Source organism: Nycticebus coucang, chromosome 10 (assembly GCF_027406575.1).
Source record: "Nycticebus coucang isolate mNycCou1 chromosome 10, mNycCou1.pri, whole genome shotgun sequence".
Lineage (NCBI taxonomy): Eukaryota > Metazoa > Chordata > Mammalia > Primates > Lorisidae > Nycticebus > Nycticebus coucang.
The window spans coordinates 43,596,185-43,614,377 of NC_069789.1; the positions used below are offsets into that span (position 1 = coordinate 43,596,185).

At 36.6% G+C, this 18,193-nt stretch overlaps 1 protein-coding gene across 2 annotated transcripts in view; it reads right to left on the bottom strand.

The window, feature by feature from the left end:
- Positions 1–418: 418 nt before the first annotated feature.
- Positions 419–18,193, bottom strand: part of SPATA17 (spermatogenesis associated 17) — a 287,476-nt gene continuing 269,701 nt past the window's right edge. The window contains exons 10-11 of one of the 2 annotated variants that reach the window (XM_053606767.1): positions 4,181–4,263; positions 419–671 (exon numbers count right to left, since the gene is read on the bottom strand). In XM_053606767.1, coding sequence (XP_053462742.1) covers positions 4,183–4,263 — 81 coding nt within the window. In that variant the 3' untranslated portion in view covers positions 419–671; positions 4,181–4,182. Of the gene's footprint in view, positions 672–4,179; positions 4,264–18,193 lie in introns of those variants that run through there. The other variant, XM_053606768.1, reaches the window with a different exon arrangement.

An 18,193-nucleotide genomic window follows, 5' to 3' on the forward strand; every position in this document is an offset into this window, starting at 1 on the left:
TTGAGAGCACCTGTGTTTCTGTTGTCATACCCACTTGTCTATGGGCTCAAGTCCAATGGTGTGAAGGGGTTCTAATTGGTCTAATGAGTCATTATTTCCCTTCGGGGCAGAGCTTTTATGCCAAACCACTTCACACTCGCTATACTTCAAACCATTCATCATCCTACTTACATTTTAGTTGCCCTTATAGGATACCCAATGCAGGCCTCTTCATTTGTGACTAGAGTGACAGGGTTAGAATACGGGCACTTCAATGGAACCATTTTGGTCATGACAGGCTGTGGTTATGACAGACATTTTCAGAAGTAAAGGACTCCAGTTTAAGTATTTGTTCCAAAAGATGTATTTAGGAGATTTAAAATACATACATACATACACACACAGAAAATAATTAATTCATGACTAAGGCTATAAAATATTATAGTTTATTAAATCATAGTCAGTACGGGCTAAGTGTATTTCCTATAGGAGTCTTACTTGTATTTTCCTTGTAGAATTCTATAGTTTTTAATGGAGATGGTTTCAGTTTTTTCTTCTGCACATAAAAGAGAGAGAAAAACTGCAGAGGCTAAGATAGAAAGTAGAATCCAGAACTCCAGGCAGTGGGGTCTTCTACTTCACAATCATTTCACACCTTAACCTCATTTTTACATTTCCTCTTCTTTTGTTTTCTAAAACCAAAACAATAAAATGAAAGGAAAAAAAAGAAGAAGAAGAAGAAGAAGAAGAAGCTCACTGACCTGATTTCTCAAATTCTCTATTTACATCTTCCTCTCCTGGCTTTGGCTGGGTTACTATCTGGGATGCCACAGCCCCCACCTTCACTCATTTGCAGTGCTGCGCTCTGATTTCTGTCTGCACTGCTGTGGACCTTGATCAATGGCCTTGACAATGGGTGCCCTAGACAAATGCAGTGGCCAGTAAGTCTGCCTCTGCTATGGAAAAACCAAGCAAAACACCTTCCCGTGGCCAGGTGGGGTGGTTGTAACATTTTTAGTTAAAGGACAATTTAACCAAGTCAAACATACCAAAGATGCATTCTTTTTCTTTGTCAATTCACTATGACTAAACTTAAAAGCGTTATAAATTTGCACAAAACTGAATGACAAATGTTTATGATTTTTCTTACTAAATTAAAATTTTAACTCCTAACAGGCACACACACAGCTCATATGTTTAATTATCACTCTCCCTTTATATAACCTTTTCCTTATATAGTTGCTAAAATCTTATTTCCTTTGTAACAAGCAATTTACCCCTTTCCCGATCCAGGCACTAATCATATTTACTTTTCATTATTTTCTCTGATATTTGAGTCATTCATACACCAAATTCTTATGAAGAAGATGAGAAAGTACATTGTCTTTCATGCCAGCAAGTAATATAATTAAAACTTATCTCATCAGGGCTCACACAGCCTGGACCAAGGCCTACTGCAAAGGAGAACTGGAGGAAATAGTGAAGCACATAATGCAAGAAAACTCACATTGATACCAGACTGATTTGCACACATCCAGTCCATAAAATCACAACTCATAATTTCACCTTATCTTGCTAATTTTTTTTCCACAATAATCTTTAAAGAGACTTTTCGGTCTAGAAAAATGAATGGAGCTAAAAAAGATGGCAAAGCACCCTCGCAGGACACAGCATTTCCCGATTTAGACCAAAGTGCTTTGGGGAGGCTGCTGGTGGCTACAAAAAGTGCCCAGTTAACAAGACAAATGAAAGGAGTCACATTTGCCTAGTCAGAGAGTAGATTTTAAAATGTGTGTGTGTTTAAAATCTAATTCTCTCTGAGCAATTTCAGTGGCTGAAATCTTAATGCATCAATGATAACAGGTAGGTGGTGTGGTCTCTGTTTATCCTAAACTCATACCTGCTAAGGGAAAGAAAGATTAATCTGATAAAAGCATCACTATTTCTAATCAGACTGATGGGAAAATGTAGTATTAGGTGTAAGAGGCAATGTCGAGTGAATTATAGTGAAGTGATGAACTACCTTGAACGAAGCAATCAAATAGATAGCTCTAAAAATTACACAGCATCTTTATTCAACAGTTTGATGCAAGTGTCCTCATCTTGGCCTTTTTTACAAAGAGCAGAAGCACTTTGTTGTATTTGGTGAAATTAAATCTTAATAGGAGAGCCTTATTGAAGGCTGCTAACCTTCACTTACCAAAATTAAACACCAGAGTTTCATTCCTATCTAAAAAGGGATGACATTTTGATAATATCATCAATGATCAAAATAGTTAAAAATCCAAGAGAAGAATCGGTAAACATATTTTAAAAATTCTGTCCCATATTTGTGTCTTTGCATTGCATTTTAAATCAAAAATAACATGAAACATTTGCTATTCATCCTTGTCTTTCTATATATAAAAACTTAGGAAGTCATTTTCTCTTTAGGAAAAAAGATAATGTCTCTAAATCATTGTGATTAAATAGGATAAAGTCAAGATGTTTTTTGTAATTGGTGGAGTAAATTGCCTCTCTTGAAGTATTTTGTTTTAACACTTTGCTTTTGTCTCCAACAAAAAATGGAAATAAAAAGAAGTACCCCCCAAAGTACTTAGAATCTCAACAACAAAGGTAACCACTATCAACATTTCTGCAATATACAAATGTGTATATATACACATTTAATATGTAAGTATGTGCTAGTATGTTTTATATAAATACACACATATACTATGTATACATAAATACACATATGCATATATTTATAAACATCTGTGTATATACACATATATATATACATATACACTTTTTTTTCCAACAAACAGACTATACAAGGTGTTTCGAATCCAACCTTCTTTTCTTAGGAATCTACTATGGGCATTTTTTTTCAAATCAATAGGTAAAGATCTATGTTAACAATTTTAGAGCCTGAATAATATTTCACTTTGTGCATTTTACCATTTGTTTAACTTGCCATATATTAATGGGTATTCAAGTTGTTTCAGTCTTTCATCATTATAAATAGACTGATATATCTTTGAATTATAAACTAAAGTCACTCAAAAATACAAAACATTTTAAATACCAGACAAATGCTCCAACTGAGAATAATACTTTATAGACTTTTGAAGTGGATATAAATTTTTCTGTTAGATGAGAACATTTCATACTTCCACTTATGTACTACTTTGAAGTAGTTAAAAGATAGACATTGCATTTAATATATTAACTTCCAAGTTGAAGCTCTCAGAGTTAAATGTGGTAGAGGAGGTACGAACTAACTTAGGTTCTCAGGAACTTAAATTCCTTGAATTTGCTCTGTGCTCTTTCAAAGGTTGAACGCTGGTCCTCTTTGGTTCCTGGTGTGGGGGGAGATCTAGGGAATTCTAACTCTCGTCATTTCTCATGCCTGCCTCTGCCCTTCAGCTGTAGCAATCTTTGCTGTTTTCACCTGACACCTTTATATTTGGGTGAAAATGCCAGAATGCCTTCTAGGAGTCTCAGTTTGATTGTAACAACTTCTTTATTCTAAAACACCTTAGCAAATAAACACAGCATTCATTAAGAGCTTATTTTGCTATCTTGAATTTTATGTGGTTATCTTCATTGTCTTTTATCATGTAAATTTGATAATCAAGATCCTAGATTCTATTTCTTTGGTATCTCCTAAGACTCCTCATACTTCACATAATGAACATTACTGAATATAGTATTTTAAATGATACTGTATCAATAAATGTTGAGAAATAGTTTAGTATTTGAACACCATTGGTATTTTTTCATTGTATTGTGTAATAACTAGGTATTTATTTATTGTATTAATTAAAGATAAAGAGTACTTCAGATTCTTACCATTTCTATTTATTTATTTATTTATTCTTTGGCAATTTTGGCCAGGGATAGGCTTGAATCTACCACCCCTGGTATATGGGGCCAGTACCATACTCCTTGAGCCACAGGTGCCACCCCCATTTCTATTTATTGATATATTTTTGGTCCATTTTGCAGAAAAGATTTGAAAGGCAAAAATCTATTATTTTTAAACATTAAAAGTTATTACGTTAGAATGAAAGAAATTTATGGAATCTCATTATGTATAAATATTATGACAGCAGGTTTTTAAAATACTTGATAGTTAACATTGCTCTCATTTGATTTTTTTATATTACTATGTATTTAAATACTTTTTGAAGTAATTCTTAGCAAAAATGCATACCTTTATATAATTTGTCCAGCTTTTGAATATGATTTTCCATACTTGGAGAACAGATCAAATGATGGTAATACAGTTTGGAAATCCTAGGAAGAAAAATTTCAAAGATTATCACGGAGATCTTACTGATCTTGTGTTATTATCACCATTATTTAGATTATGTTAAATTTTAAACAGATTTCATTCAGCTGCACTTCAAATTTCCTGTTACACCTTCAAACAAATGTTAGCTGTAAGTTTTAGAAGTTTTATCAGTTGGAAGTCAGATATAGTGAGGCTTGCTTCGACACAGTTTTAACAGCAATGGATGACACCCACAGCATCGCTGCTCAATGCCACTGTCTTCAAAAAGCTCACAATCTAAACATTTTACCTGGATTTCATACAGTCGGTCTTGTTTTATGCGAAATGAATATTTGTTCACTGAATGAACGGCAATGGAGAGGTAATCCGTCCAAATAACTACAACTGAGGGCAGACCATGTTCTGTGCCACAGAGCTGATTCAAAAGAAGGGAGTTCAGAAGAAGGAAGGGAGAAATCATTTTTTGTTGCACAACCAGAAAAGCAAAATTTGACTGAGGATAGAAATGAATGTTTTTCGTGCATATTAAGCAGGCAAAGTCACTAAAGAAGTCAGCGACTAAATCAATAGTGAATACTGTTAATAAATGATCAGAATATATAAACGTGTGTGTTTCGTCTTGGAAAGAAGATCTATCCTTAAGGGAGGTAATTTTGGCTGGAAAGAAGATCTATCCTTAAGGGAGGTAATTTTGGCTGAGTTTTTATTGTTGTTCTCTTAAGAAAACCTAGGAGAAAAGGACCTCTGCCCTGGGCCCAGCTCTTTAGAGGGCTCATACATTACAAACACACAAAAAGCAAATGTGTTAAAGAACACATGTGGGTATCCATGCCACTAGAGACCTGGGTTTCCACTCTGGTGCAGCAAAGCCTCTAACCCTAAATATCTGCCTTTTTAGCTAATGTTTCCTAAACCCCAGGGAAAAGCCCCACATCTGTTGCTCTGTGTTTGTCATGCCCAAGTGACCTGAAAGATGGTGGAATGTGACAGATACTGCTTTTCAGTGCAAAGACAATTTGGGCAACAAAGATGCTTAGATAAAAGACAAATTGATTAACACGAACAAAATCCTTCCTCTTGGATGGCATGAATGCCATAGAATTTTGTATAATGAATGGTCATTTTTCTGTGGTGCTGAGCATCCATATTCTTGCCTTCTTTTTGTTCCAAATTGTAATTCTGGAGGTAGTCAGAAATCAAGACAGTCTTTGCAACAGTTGCAACAGTTGCATGACATCTCAGTAATAGTAAATCATTTATATCACTTAAATTGGAGTGTATAGAGTTTAGACATCTATGTGTCTAATAAAACCAATAAAAAATAAAGAAATTAAAAATCTAATGGTGGGGCGGCGCCTGTGGCTCAAGCAGTAGGGCGCCGGTCCCATATGCCAGAGGTGGTGGGTTCAAACCCTGCCCCAGCCAAAAAAAAAAAAAAAAAAAGAAATTAAAAAAAAAATCTAATGGTGATATTTTATGCTGGCAACCTATTATAGTAAACCTATAATAGCTTTACTTCTATATATGTAACATATGTAAAAGAATTATTTCTTTTAATTTTCAAAAACATAGACCTGCCTTGCAAGTTATGGTAAAAGAAGTTTTCAGAGAGAAAGAAACGTGTATGTTAGAAATTCAGCTCTATGTAAAAAATAAAGAGAAAGAATAAATTAAGATAAATAAAACATTTTATTTTTATTTTCCTTAATTGACATAAAAGATAACAGTTCTGTTCTAAATAATAATAACATCTTCATTGGTGATTATAGATTGTAGATAAGTGAAATGAATAACAGTAATGTTACAAGGAATGGTAGATGGGTTGGGAATTATCTGTTATAAGAGAAAACTGCATAACCCATGAAACAGTGAAATGTTATTTGAAAATGGACTTGGATTAGTAATATGTGCATACTCCATAATCTAGAGTAATCACTAAACAAATTGTTTTAAAGAGGTATAATTGATATGCTTAGGAGTAGAAAGAAAATGGAATGATCTAAATGCTTAATTAAAATGAGAGAAGCCTAAAAGAATGGAAGATAAAACAAACAAAGAACAAGGGCAATGCAGGGAAAAGTTACAAATACAGTAGTTATTAATACCACCTATAATAATGATCATTATAAATGTAGATGGTTAGATACACCAATATAAGACAAAGACTTGATAAAAAAAGAAGACCCAACTATATACTGTCTACATGAAACTCACTTTAAATGTATACACAAACAAAGTCAAAGTAAAGAGATACAGAAAGATATACCATGTTAACAAGAATCAAAAGAAAGCTGGAATAGCTATATTAATTTCAGACAAAACAGACTTCAGAATAAGGAAATTATCAGGGGTAAAGAGAAATATTAATTAATGATAAAGGGGTCAAGCTTTTTAAGAAGAAATAACAAACCTTGATGTGTATGTGCTTAGCAACAGAACATCAAAATATATGAGGCAAAAAAACTCATAGAACTGCAAGGAGACAGATGAATTCACTACTGTTGTAGGAGACTTCAACGCCCCTTTATCAGTAACTGGCAGATGCAGCAGGCAGAAAATCAGCAAAGATACAATTGAACTGAACAGTGCTGTCAGTCAATTGTATAACCCTGACATCTACAGACTACTTCACTCAGCAATAGCAGAAAACACACTCCTCTCAATCTCATGTGGAACATTCACCAAGATAAACCATATCCTGGGCCACAAAACACGCCTTAATTAATTTAAAAGGATAAAAATCATACAATGTCTATTCTCATACCACAATGGAATTAAGCCAGAAATCAATGACAAAAGGAATGCCGGAAAAATCTCAAAATATTTGGGGATTAAAGAACATGCTTCTAAATAACACACTGGTCAAAGAAGAGATCTCAAGAGAAAGAAGAAAATATTTTGAACTAAATGAAAATGAAAATACAACCTATCAAAATTGTTGGATGCAGCAAAAGCAGTGCCTAGAGGAACATGTATAGATTGAATGTATATAGTACAAAAGAATAAAGATCTAAAAATCAATAATCGAAGCTTCCTTTTTGAGAGATAGAAAAAGTAAAGATCAAATTCCTAAGTATGCAGAAGCAAAGAAATAATAAAATCAAAGCAGAAATCAATGAAAAGTGAAAATAAGAAAATAGTGGAGAAAATCAACAAAATCAAATGCTGGTTCTTTTGTCTAGTTAACTGAGACAAACAAAAAAAAAACAACAAATTACTAACATTGAAGATGAAAGATGGACCATCACTTTTGATCCCATGAATATTAACAAGATAAATAAAGGAATATTACTAGGAGCTCTATGACCACAAATTTGACCATTTAGGTGAAATGAAACAATTCCATGAAGGACACAAACTACCAGAACTCATGCAAGGAAATAATGATAATCTAAATGGGAATGTAAACTTTTTAGAGACAGGATTTTCACTATGTTGTCCAGGCTGTTCTCAAATTCTTGGGCTCAAGTGAACTGCCTGCCTCAGCCTCCTGAGTAGCTAGGACGGCCGGCTGTGTCACAGAGCCTGACTTATAATTTTTAAAAATTCAATCAATAGGAAATAACCTGCTAAACATGCCAAGATGGTTTCACTGATGAATTCTGCTGTCTAAGGAAGAAATGATATCAATTCTCCATAACATGTTCTAGAAAATAAAAGAACAGGAAACACTTCCTAACTCATTCTGGTTTGTAATCTTTAAAATGGGCATAGCTACCTTACAAGGTTGTTGTGAGAATTATACCAGACACATCTGGCACTTAGCACTTAGTATTTTCTTCATCCATTCCTCCCATGGTAGAAATCTATTCATATTATACCTACCATAGTCTACTTACAAGTAAATAAATTCCAATGACACCTATAGGAGAATGATTATAAGGCAATAAAATGGTGAAACAAAAGTTTGATGATATTGTCCATCAGTAAAACTATTTGGAACAAGCACCCTCAACATATGTCTAGTCATTTGTATAAAATTATACATGTGTAACATTGATATTATAATCGAATGCTAACATATACAGGGTGGACATAATGTTTACGTGCAATTTACTATGTTAAACTATTTTAAATTACACACAAACTTTATGTCCACCCTGTATATATAAATGATATAAAATAAATAGAAATAGAAAGTATTTTTTTCCTTCATCCGTGTGGATCATCTTTTGGAGTCATTTGATATAAAAAAGCTAATTCCATGTTAGACCTTCATCTGTTCATTCAATAACATTTTGGCATCTACTGCATGTCAGGCACTATGCTAGCTGTGGCAACCTATTGTAACCAAAACCAAGTTATTTGTATTGTCAGACAGTATTCATTTATAATTGTGTAGGTAAGCACTGACTCTGTAAGTACCTACCCTCTGTGTTGTCTATAGGAAAATCTTTATTACTCTTTAGTATTTGCTCTAAAATCCCACATTCTCACTTAGCCCTAGTCAACCAATAACCATTCCTTACCTCTGGTATGGAAAGAAGTGAATATACCATTAAGATAGCTTGGTTTGGGGAGAAATCCGATCCTGCTTATTGTTTGTTTAAAATTTCCCTCCGACACAATAAAACGGGTCATCTTGCCATGGGAACCTTTATGAGCTCAGGAAAATCACCTGCACACCACTTGTGCAGTGTCACTTTTCAAATGGGGGGTGGAGGATTGCTTTTCTGAAAAATAACCTCATCAAGAGAAAACACTGGGGATGGTAATTCTAAATGCTGCCACAGCCCCTGGCTTGCCAGAGCAGACAGCTTCTGCTATTAGGATGCCCAGCCAAACACAAATAATCCACTGCCAAAATGAGCTCCTTGGGACAATTTAGGAGTCTTTGGAAGTGAACGGCTCTTTGAGCTGGAATGCAGCCCAGGTCCATTTTCAAACCCAAGTCAAAATGACAAAGAGCACATTTCCTGGGCCACTCACCCCCTAAGTGTAAGATTACTTTAGGTTGGCAGCTGCACTGTTTATCTAGTTATTTAAGGCTTTTCACCAGATACTCACAGGTAAGTGTTTAAACAACTAGCTTCAATGTTACTAAGCATGACAGTACTGATGATATACTGTAAGACACAAAACTACAATTAAAAGGACATGATGAAAATCAAAGGTTATGTACATATTGTTCAGCTTAAAATATCATTTATATATTCAGCTTGAAAATATTGGCAAGACTTTTCTCTAAGAGTTACAAAAAAAGGGAAGGTGGCAAGAACTTTTGGCCAAGTATTAAATACTATTTTAATCAAAGATATTTCCTGAGTGAGACCTCAATTAAGTCTGGGTAGCACTTGGGATTTTCCAGACTCATCAAATGAGAATTTATTGGCACGTATAAAAGATTACCTGGCATTGGTACTGCAAGATCAAACTTTGCTCTCAACACATATTGTAAACTCAGTGATTGATACCGGAATTTCTTTTTCAGTAGATCCTTGGTCTCGGGGGATTTGAAGAATGAACCCAAGGACCACAGATTAGTGGTAAGATAGGATTTTTATTAGACAGAAAGGAATGCAGAAGTAAAAAGTACTGGAGCTTTTGAAAGGGGCAAAGAATCAACTGGGGAGTCTCTACATGGGCTCTTTATCTAGGGCTATTAGGTTTTGAGAATTATACTTGGCCAGTATTTGGTGGGGGGGGGCATCTTTTTGAAGTTAATGAGTGAATTAACAAACGAATGTAGTTCCTCCTCCACTAGGGCAAAGTTATCAGGTCCTTACAGTTTTTGTTTCTGAGAAGGGATTAGGAAGTGTGCTCCCTACTCAAGGTAGAACCACCCAAAAAACCATCTCAGGCTGTTTTGTTCATGATCTTGTTAGAGCCCAGAGAGTATGTCCTGGAAAAGGCAGCCTGTTTGTGCCTGGAAATGGGGGCCTGATTTCTGAGCTCACCTGGGCCTAGAGAATGGGGGTGGGGGTGGGGGGGGTGGTCCCTGTCCAGCCCTGAGTGGTGGAATCCTGTATCAATCCTCCCTCTCTAAATAGAAGCTGTAACTACTGTTAGGGAAAAGGGGTGCTGACTGCTCCAAACTGTTTCTTGCTGAAGAGGGACAGTGATACGGGGTGGGGGTGGGGGGCAGTTAGAGGTTTCTTGGAGGAGGTTGATCCAGAGTTCACAGTAAATGGAAATCTGGGATCTGGGTTGATTTTTTCTAGTTTGGAGTAAAATGGTAGGGTATTTTCATGAAATTGCCCAGGCCCAGGAGACTGGGGTTCCTTGTCCAGGCTGGAATGAGGAAACCCTATATCAATAGAAGGGGACAGTTAGGGTCTCAAGATGAGTGGGGATCCAGGAGTCCATGACAGGTCTTGGACTGGAACCCTTTTCACAGTTGTGATTTGATGATATCACCTTTGAAAGACATAAATCTGATTAACACATTAAAAGGCCAGGATAGAACAGTGAGAGGAGGGAGTTAGTAAAGTCTGTGATTTTTGAGAGAAAATTGTATTAACACTTTTTTTTTTCCTGTTTTAAATAATAACTTTAAATCTTTTTTAGACCCACAAGTGTAGGTGGACTGTGGTTGATTTTCTTCACGGTTCACTCCTGTAGGAGGTGGAGGGTTTCAGGATTTTACTCGTGAATGATGTATCCAGGAATTTATTCCTTTAACTTTAACAGTTGTAGAAGAAAATAACAGAAAAGGGAACTTCCCAAGTTGGGGTTAGGGAAGGTGAATTGGAGGGAAGAGTTTTGATCATGACTAGATCTCTAGGAGACAAAAGCTCTTTTAGTGTTAAATGTGAAGATGTATTTAGGATGTTTTTTAAATAAGTTTTTTTTTTTCTATTAAAAAGAACTTTAGTCATTTGATAGGTACTTTTAGTGTCAAAATGAAAAGACTGATGTCAAGTTTTAAGTATTTTCTCTTGACTTGCAGTAGGTAATAATAAAAGTTTACTTCTATTTTGTAGCTAGCCTGATGGATGTAGTGAATAGTCTTTGGAGAAAGCCAATTTCTTTTCTTTTGGGGTATAATGAGTTATATGATTCTCAAGTGATTCCTCTCAAATGAGGGGTGCTACAAGGGGGATTATTCCCTTCTGTGTTGTTATTTCAGATTCTTTTATTAGCAAGTTGGTTACCTTTAGAAATTTCATCTAAGGTTTTTTGGTATTTGTTACAATGAATAACTATTACTTCTTGTGGAGTATGAACAGTTTATAAGAATCCATTTATTTCATGATGATATTTTACAGGGGAGTCATTGGGAATTAGGTATTGTCTTTCCTTTTAAATAGCAGGATGGGTATGTAAAATGAGGAAGGTATATTTTGAGTTAGTGTATATATTGACTCATTTGTTTTTCCCAGTTTCTAAAGCATGGGTTAAATTTTTTAGCTCAGTTAATTGCCCGCTGGTTCCACTCTCAATTACAGTATATTGAGTAACTACAGCATAGTTCTGTAACATACAAAACTATGTTAGGGTTAGGTAGGGGGGTTTCTTGTAAGTCTTTTCTAGCTGCATAGGTTTGTGCTATAATTTGTTGATAATTATGTCCTATTTCCTTGTTGGATTCAGGGAGGAAAGTGCAGAATTCAGAGCAACACAGGTGAGTTACTGTAGCACTGGCCCTTCCAGTAATAAGGCTTGATATTTAAGAAGGTGGTTATCTGACAGTCAAAGATTGTTTTTTGAATTTAAAAGCCCAGTAAGTTCATGAGAAGTATAGATAATTAGATGTCTTCCTAAGGTTAGCTTAGTTGCTTCTGAGGTTAAAAGTGCTACAGTTGCTACAAACCATAGATAGTGTGGCCATCCCTTGGCCACAGTGTCAATTTCTTTACTAAGATAAGCTATAGGTTGTAAAACTGGACCTGGTGTGGGTTAAGATTCCTAGAGCAATTTGTTTGCTTAGTAATATACAAATTAAATTGTTGTTCAGTAGGAAGATTCAAGCAGGGGCCTGCAAAAGAGCAGTTTTTAACTATTGGAATGACTTATTTGCTTCTGGTTCCTATTCTAGAGTGACCAGGCCCTCTTTTTGAACATTTTTAATTAAAGAATAGAGTGGCCTAGCTATTTCATTATATCCAGGAATCCAGAGCCTGTAAAACCCTGTAATTTTTAAGAAGCCTCAAAGCTGTTTGAGAGTTGGAGGTGTAGGGTGAGCTAATATGGGTTCTATTCTTTCTTTGTCCAAGGCTCTTTTCCCTGTGAAAGTTGGAGACCTAAATAGTGAACTTCAGGAACACATAATTGGGCTTTCGTCATGGAAACCTTGTATTCACAATCAGCTAGAAAGTTTAATAGACCTTGGGTAGCTTTGTGACATTCCTCTGCATTTGGGGCTCCCAAAAGAATGTCATCTACATACTGAATAAGAGTCATTGTAGGATATGAAAAATGACTCAAATCTTGGGCTAAGTCTTGTCAAAATAAGTGAGAGTTGTTCCTAAATCCCTGGGGTAACACAGTCCACGTGAGCTGGGTGTTAGAGTCAGAGGAGTTTTCAAAAGCAAATAGATACTGGGAATTCTCGTGAAGAGGAATGTAGAAAAAGGCATCTGTTAAGTCTAAGATTGTGAAATAGGCAGCCTTTTCAGGGATAGGAGATAATAAAGTATACGGATTGGGAACAATAGGATGGAGAGGAATGACTGCTTCATTTAGAAGGCAGAGGTTTTGTACTAGTTTCCAAGTTCTATTTGGCTTTGGTACTCCTAGAATACAAGTGTTACATGGACTATGGTAAGGTATTAATAATTTCTGTCATTTTAGATTTTGTATTATGGGTATTTGCCTATTCTTAGTGTTTGCCTTTAGAGGATATTGTTTGTGATTGGAATAGATGGTGGGATTTTTTAACTTAATTTGGATTGGCTGAGCATATTTTGCTCTTCCCACCTGTCCCTTCCCACACTTCTGGGTTAATTTCTGTCTCTAATAAGGGAAGGCATAGTATAGGTTCTTGTCCCATATTTATATAAATGGTTGTTCCTGCTTTAGTTAGTATGCCCTTCCCCCCAAAGGGGACAGGACTTTCAGGCATGATTAGGAAGGTGTGAGAGAACAGCCAGCCATCCCAACTGTAGCTTAAAGCTGAGAGAAAAATTTGGTAACTGGCTTTCCAGACACCCCTGTATAGTTACAGATTTGGGGGAATAAAAGACCAGTGTTAGAGAGGAGTACAGAAAAGGTTGCTCCAGTGTCCACAAGAAATTCTGTCTCCTGGCCCTTTATTATGAGGCAGAGCAGGGAGTCTTGAAGGGTGATGACACAAGCTGGAGCCATGAGAATGTGCCCTGGGCACCTTCAGTCCAGCTTGGATGCTGATGGGATTACTGTCCCAAGAAACCGTCGCCTCTGGGGACAGGCTACCCTCCAGTGGTCACCCTTGCATTCTGGATAGGGGCCAGGTGGCTTGCCCAGTGGGTGGTGCTGCTGGGGGCAATCTTTCCTGAAGTGGCCAGTCTGACCACATTGGAAGCACTTGTTCTTAGCTCCCATGGCTTCCCTCTGCCCCTGAATGGTGCCCATTTATTGGACTGCCATTACTAGAGCTGTTATTTTTTTCTACCCCTTCTCTCCTTTTTCTCCTCTTCCTCCTGATCTTGATTATAAAAGACCACAGTGGCCATTTTAAGAAGATTCTCAAGGTTATGATTTGGGCCTACATTTAATTTCTGGAGTTTTCTTTAAATGTCTAGGGCTGCCTGAGTGATAAATTTATCTTTTGAAATAATTTGGCCCTTTGAAGAGTCAGGTGTCAACGGAGTGTGTGGTCTCATTGTCTCCTGGAGCCACTCAAGAAAGGCTCAGGGACTCTCATTTTGTTCCTGGTGAATAGTAGATAACTTAGAATAGTTCTCAGGATTTTTCTTGGATCTATGCAAACCTTCCAGGATACATGTTAGAAAATGTTTACATCACCAGTCACTGTTTCTCAGGGTCCTATTTGGGATCCTCAAAGAGAACTACCTGTTTTTACATGGGGTATCGGTCCCTTTCCTGAGGAGACACACTGCCATCAGTCTTAGACATAAACTACACAAATCACCCCACTTTCTAAATTTATCTAAGACTGTATTTTTTCCCATTAAAAGTTAAAGTTTGCTCTAGTAGCAGCATTGCATCTCTCCAAGAGAGGTCAAAGCTTTGTCCTAACCCTTGGAGAACATTAGTGTACCTATCAGGGTCATCAGAAAATTTTAATTTGTTTTAAATCTGCCAGAGAAGGGTGGCGCCCGTGGCTCAGTCGGTAAGGCGCTGGCCCCATATAGCGAGGGTGGGGGGTTCAAACCCGGCCCCGGCCAAACCGCAACCAAAAAATAGCAGGGCATTGTGGCAGGTGCCTGTAGTCCCAGCTACTCGGGAGGCTGAGGCAAGAGAATAGCGTAAGCCCAGGAGTTGGAGGTTGCTGTGAGCTGTGTGAGGCCACGGCCCTCTACCAAGGGCCATAAAGTGAGACTCTGTCTCTACAAAAATAAAAAAAAAAAAATCTGCCAGAGAAATGGAGTGAACACTGGCACAATTCCCATCTCACCACCTGCAGTCTTAACCATGGGACATAAAGAAGGATATGGTTTGCCTTCTGGGGGCCCCAATAGGACCAGAAGAAACTATCAGAATAGCCTTTTCCCTGGGGTTTTCTAAAAGCACAGAGGAAGTGTGGGAGAAGTAGATGGCAGGTTTGAACTAGGTGGTGATGGCATCTCTCTTGGGAATCCCTGCCCATTTGAGGAAGTTACTACAGCCAGGAGAATTGAATCTATATGAGGTTTTACAGAGTTGGGGGTTGTCCCTGAGAAAAAAGAAAACTTGTACATAGGGCACTTCAGACTACTTTAATATCTACCTGAAAAATGGTATCATAATTTAGAGGACCCTCTGGTGGCCATTGTTCACCATTGGAGATTTGATACTCAGGTCAGGCATTCGACAAAATTCAGCACCCTTTTATGATAAGAACACTTAACAAAATAGGCATAGATGAACTTACCTCAAAATTATAAAGCATATATATGACAGACCCACAGTCAACATCACATTGATCAGGGAAAAATTGAAAGCATTCCCGCTTAGAACTAGAACCAAACAAGGTTGCCCCCTAGCTCCATTTCTGTTCAACATAGCACTGGAAGTCCTCACCAGAGCAATCTAGCCAGAAAAAGAAATCAAGGATATCCAAAAAGAGGTCAAATTGTCGCTTTTTGTTGATGACATGATCTTATATTTAGAAAACCCCAAAGATTCAACCAAGAGACTTCAGCAAAGTCTCAGACTACAAAATCAATGTACACTAATCAGCAATTTTCATATATGTCAACAGTAGTCAAGCTGAGAATCAAATAAGTCACAAAATATCTTTCTCAGTAGCAAATAAGATAACACACAGGAATAAACTTAACAAGGGAAGGGAAAGACGTCTATAGGGAGAATTAGGAGACACTGAGGAAAGAAATCATAGAGAATGTAAACAGATGGGAAAATATACTGTGCTCATGGATCAGTAGACCACTTTGCTAAAATTGCTATACTACCCAAAGTGACTTACAGATTCAATGCAATTCCAATCAAAATACCAATTTCATTTTTTTTTTTTTTGAAGAACTAGGAAAAATAGTTCATCATTTTGTATGGAACCAGAAAAGACCTCAAATAGCCAAGGCAACCTTACATAATAAGAACAAAGCAGCAGGTATCACCTTACCAGACTTAACAAAAACAGCATGGTACTGGCACAAATACCAGCGACATAGACCTATGTATTTTTTTAAAAGATATTACTCAAGTGTCTACTAAGCACTATCCTAGGCAGTGAGAATACAGCAATGAACAAGTCAAAGTCAAAAATTCCTATCTTCACAGAACTTAAATTTCTGAGGAGGTGAGACAGACACTAAACAAGTAAGTTAGATGATAATATGTGCCATGAAGATAAGACAGGGTAGGGAAGAAGGCTTGAGAAAGTTTGTGAACAGGCTTGTAATTTCTTCTTCTTCTTTTTCTTCTTCTCCTTCTCCCTCTCTCTTTCCCCCTCCCCCTCCCCGTTTCCCTTCCCTTTCTCCTTCTTCTCCTCCTCCTCCTCCTCCTCCTCCTCCTCCTCCTTCTTCTTTCTTTTTCTTTTTCTTTTTTTGAAACAGAATCTCACTATGTCACCCTCGGTAGAGTGCCGTAGCATCACAGCTCACAGCAACCTCAAACTCTTGGGCTTAAGTGAGTCTCTTGCCTCAGCCTCCCAAGTAGCTGGGACTACAGGCGTCTGCCACAACACCTGGCTATTTTTGGGTTGTAGTTGTCATTGTTGTTTGGCAGGCCCGAGCTGGGTTTGAACCGCCAGCTCTGGTGTATGTGGCTGGCGCCCTAATCTCTGAGCTACAGTTGCCCAGCCAGGGCTTGCAAGAAAAGAGCTAACAGGATGATTTTTCTTCCACTTTTCTTTGAAGTTGTTCACGCCTAAGTTTTTGTGATGGGATTTATTATTATTTCTTGGTTAGCTGGAGGGGAGGCCTATGCACAACTTATCTTGTTCATTTTCTAATTACCTCCTGAAAAGGCAAACATCCCTGAAACAATAAGCTGGCTAATTTAGAAGGCACAGCTAACTAAATTGAAGGGCAATTTTCGACTTATTTTAAAGGCTTTAAAAGTGCAAATCTTACCCTTGGAGTCAGCTAGTCATCTGATCTTAAAATAAAAAGCAATATTGCCTTGCCTTCATAAAAGACAATTTATCTCCTTCTGTATACTGTTTTCTTCAAACAGTGTTCTACTTGTTAGTTTACCCTTTTACTGTGTGGTATAAAAATCAAGAAATTAGTCTCACAACAGGGAGCCTGCTAACAACACCATTTTAATCTTATCCTTCAAGCAGTCACCAAAACATATTAATTGCAGTTTAATTTATGCAACAAATATTTCAATTTAATTATGCCTAATTTTCGTTAAGCTATAAAAGTGTCAGTAGTTCTGACACCGTTTTTTTTCTTACAAGGTTTCTTAAACTGAAAGAAAATCAAGTAGTGTTTCTAAAAGACATTATGAAAGATTTCTAATTACTGCTTATGTTTTTGAAAAATTGCTAATCTAGAATTCCCAAAATAACATCTGGGAATATATAAACTTGTAGCTTTATTAACCAACATTTATAAATCTTAATAATATACATGCATCATTAATATAATGGAATTTTCACAGGAGGAATTTTTTTTTTGTAATTATAGGATAAATCAACAACTGTCATCAAATGGTGCATTTTTGTCTATAGAAATGTTTTTGTTAATTCCTCTCAGGAAAACTGAGACAAGAATAAATGAAACTGATTGCTGCTGATACACTGCACTAAAGAAAAGACTGCTTACCATTAGCAGAGTCGAAAGAAAAATGTCAAACCACCAGATCTGAGCTAATATTCAGATTATATTAATTATATTCAGCAAATATTTATTAAGCTCTTAGTAGGTGCAAATCCTACCCAAATATTAAGTCTCAAATGCTACTTGCTCCAGGAAATTCTTCTTTCTTCAGATGAAAATCAAATTTCCCTGCACTAAATTCCTATGGTGCATAATTATACTTTGTCATAGGTTTTTTTTTGTTTGTTTATATTTATTTATTGACATCATAGTAATTGCTTTACAAGTTTAATGCCACAGTTTAGATGGTAAGGTTCCTGGGGGTAGATTTTAGGCCCTTTATGTTTATATACACCATCAATCACATTCAAATATACTAGAAAATGAAAACTTATACGTGTGAATAAAATGTTCTGGATGATGTTTGGGAAAAAGTTATTATAAAAGCCTTTCTATAAAAGTTGTATAAATCTGTGTTTTGAAATTATTTATTAGAAGAATTCTAGTTTGAAGATGGCAGAGCAGTGGATTTCTTGCCCTAACTTATCCTCTTGGAAATGCACAATTAAGAATATACACTAAACTACATCTTTGGTGAAACGGAAAGACAGCAGTGATCCTA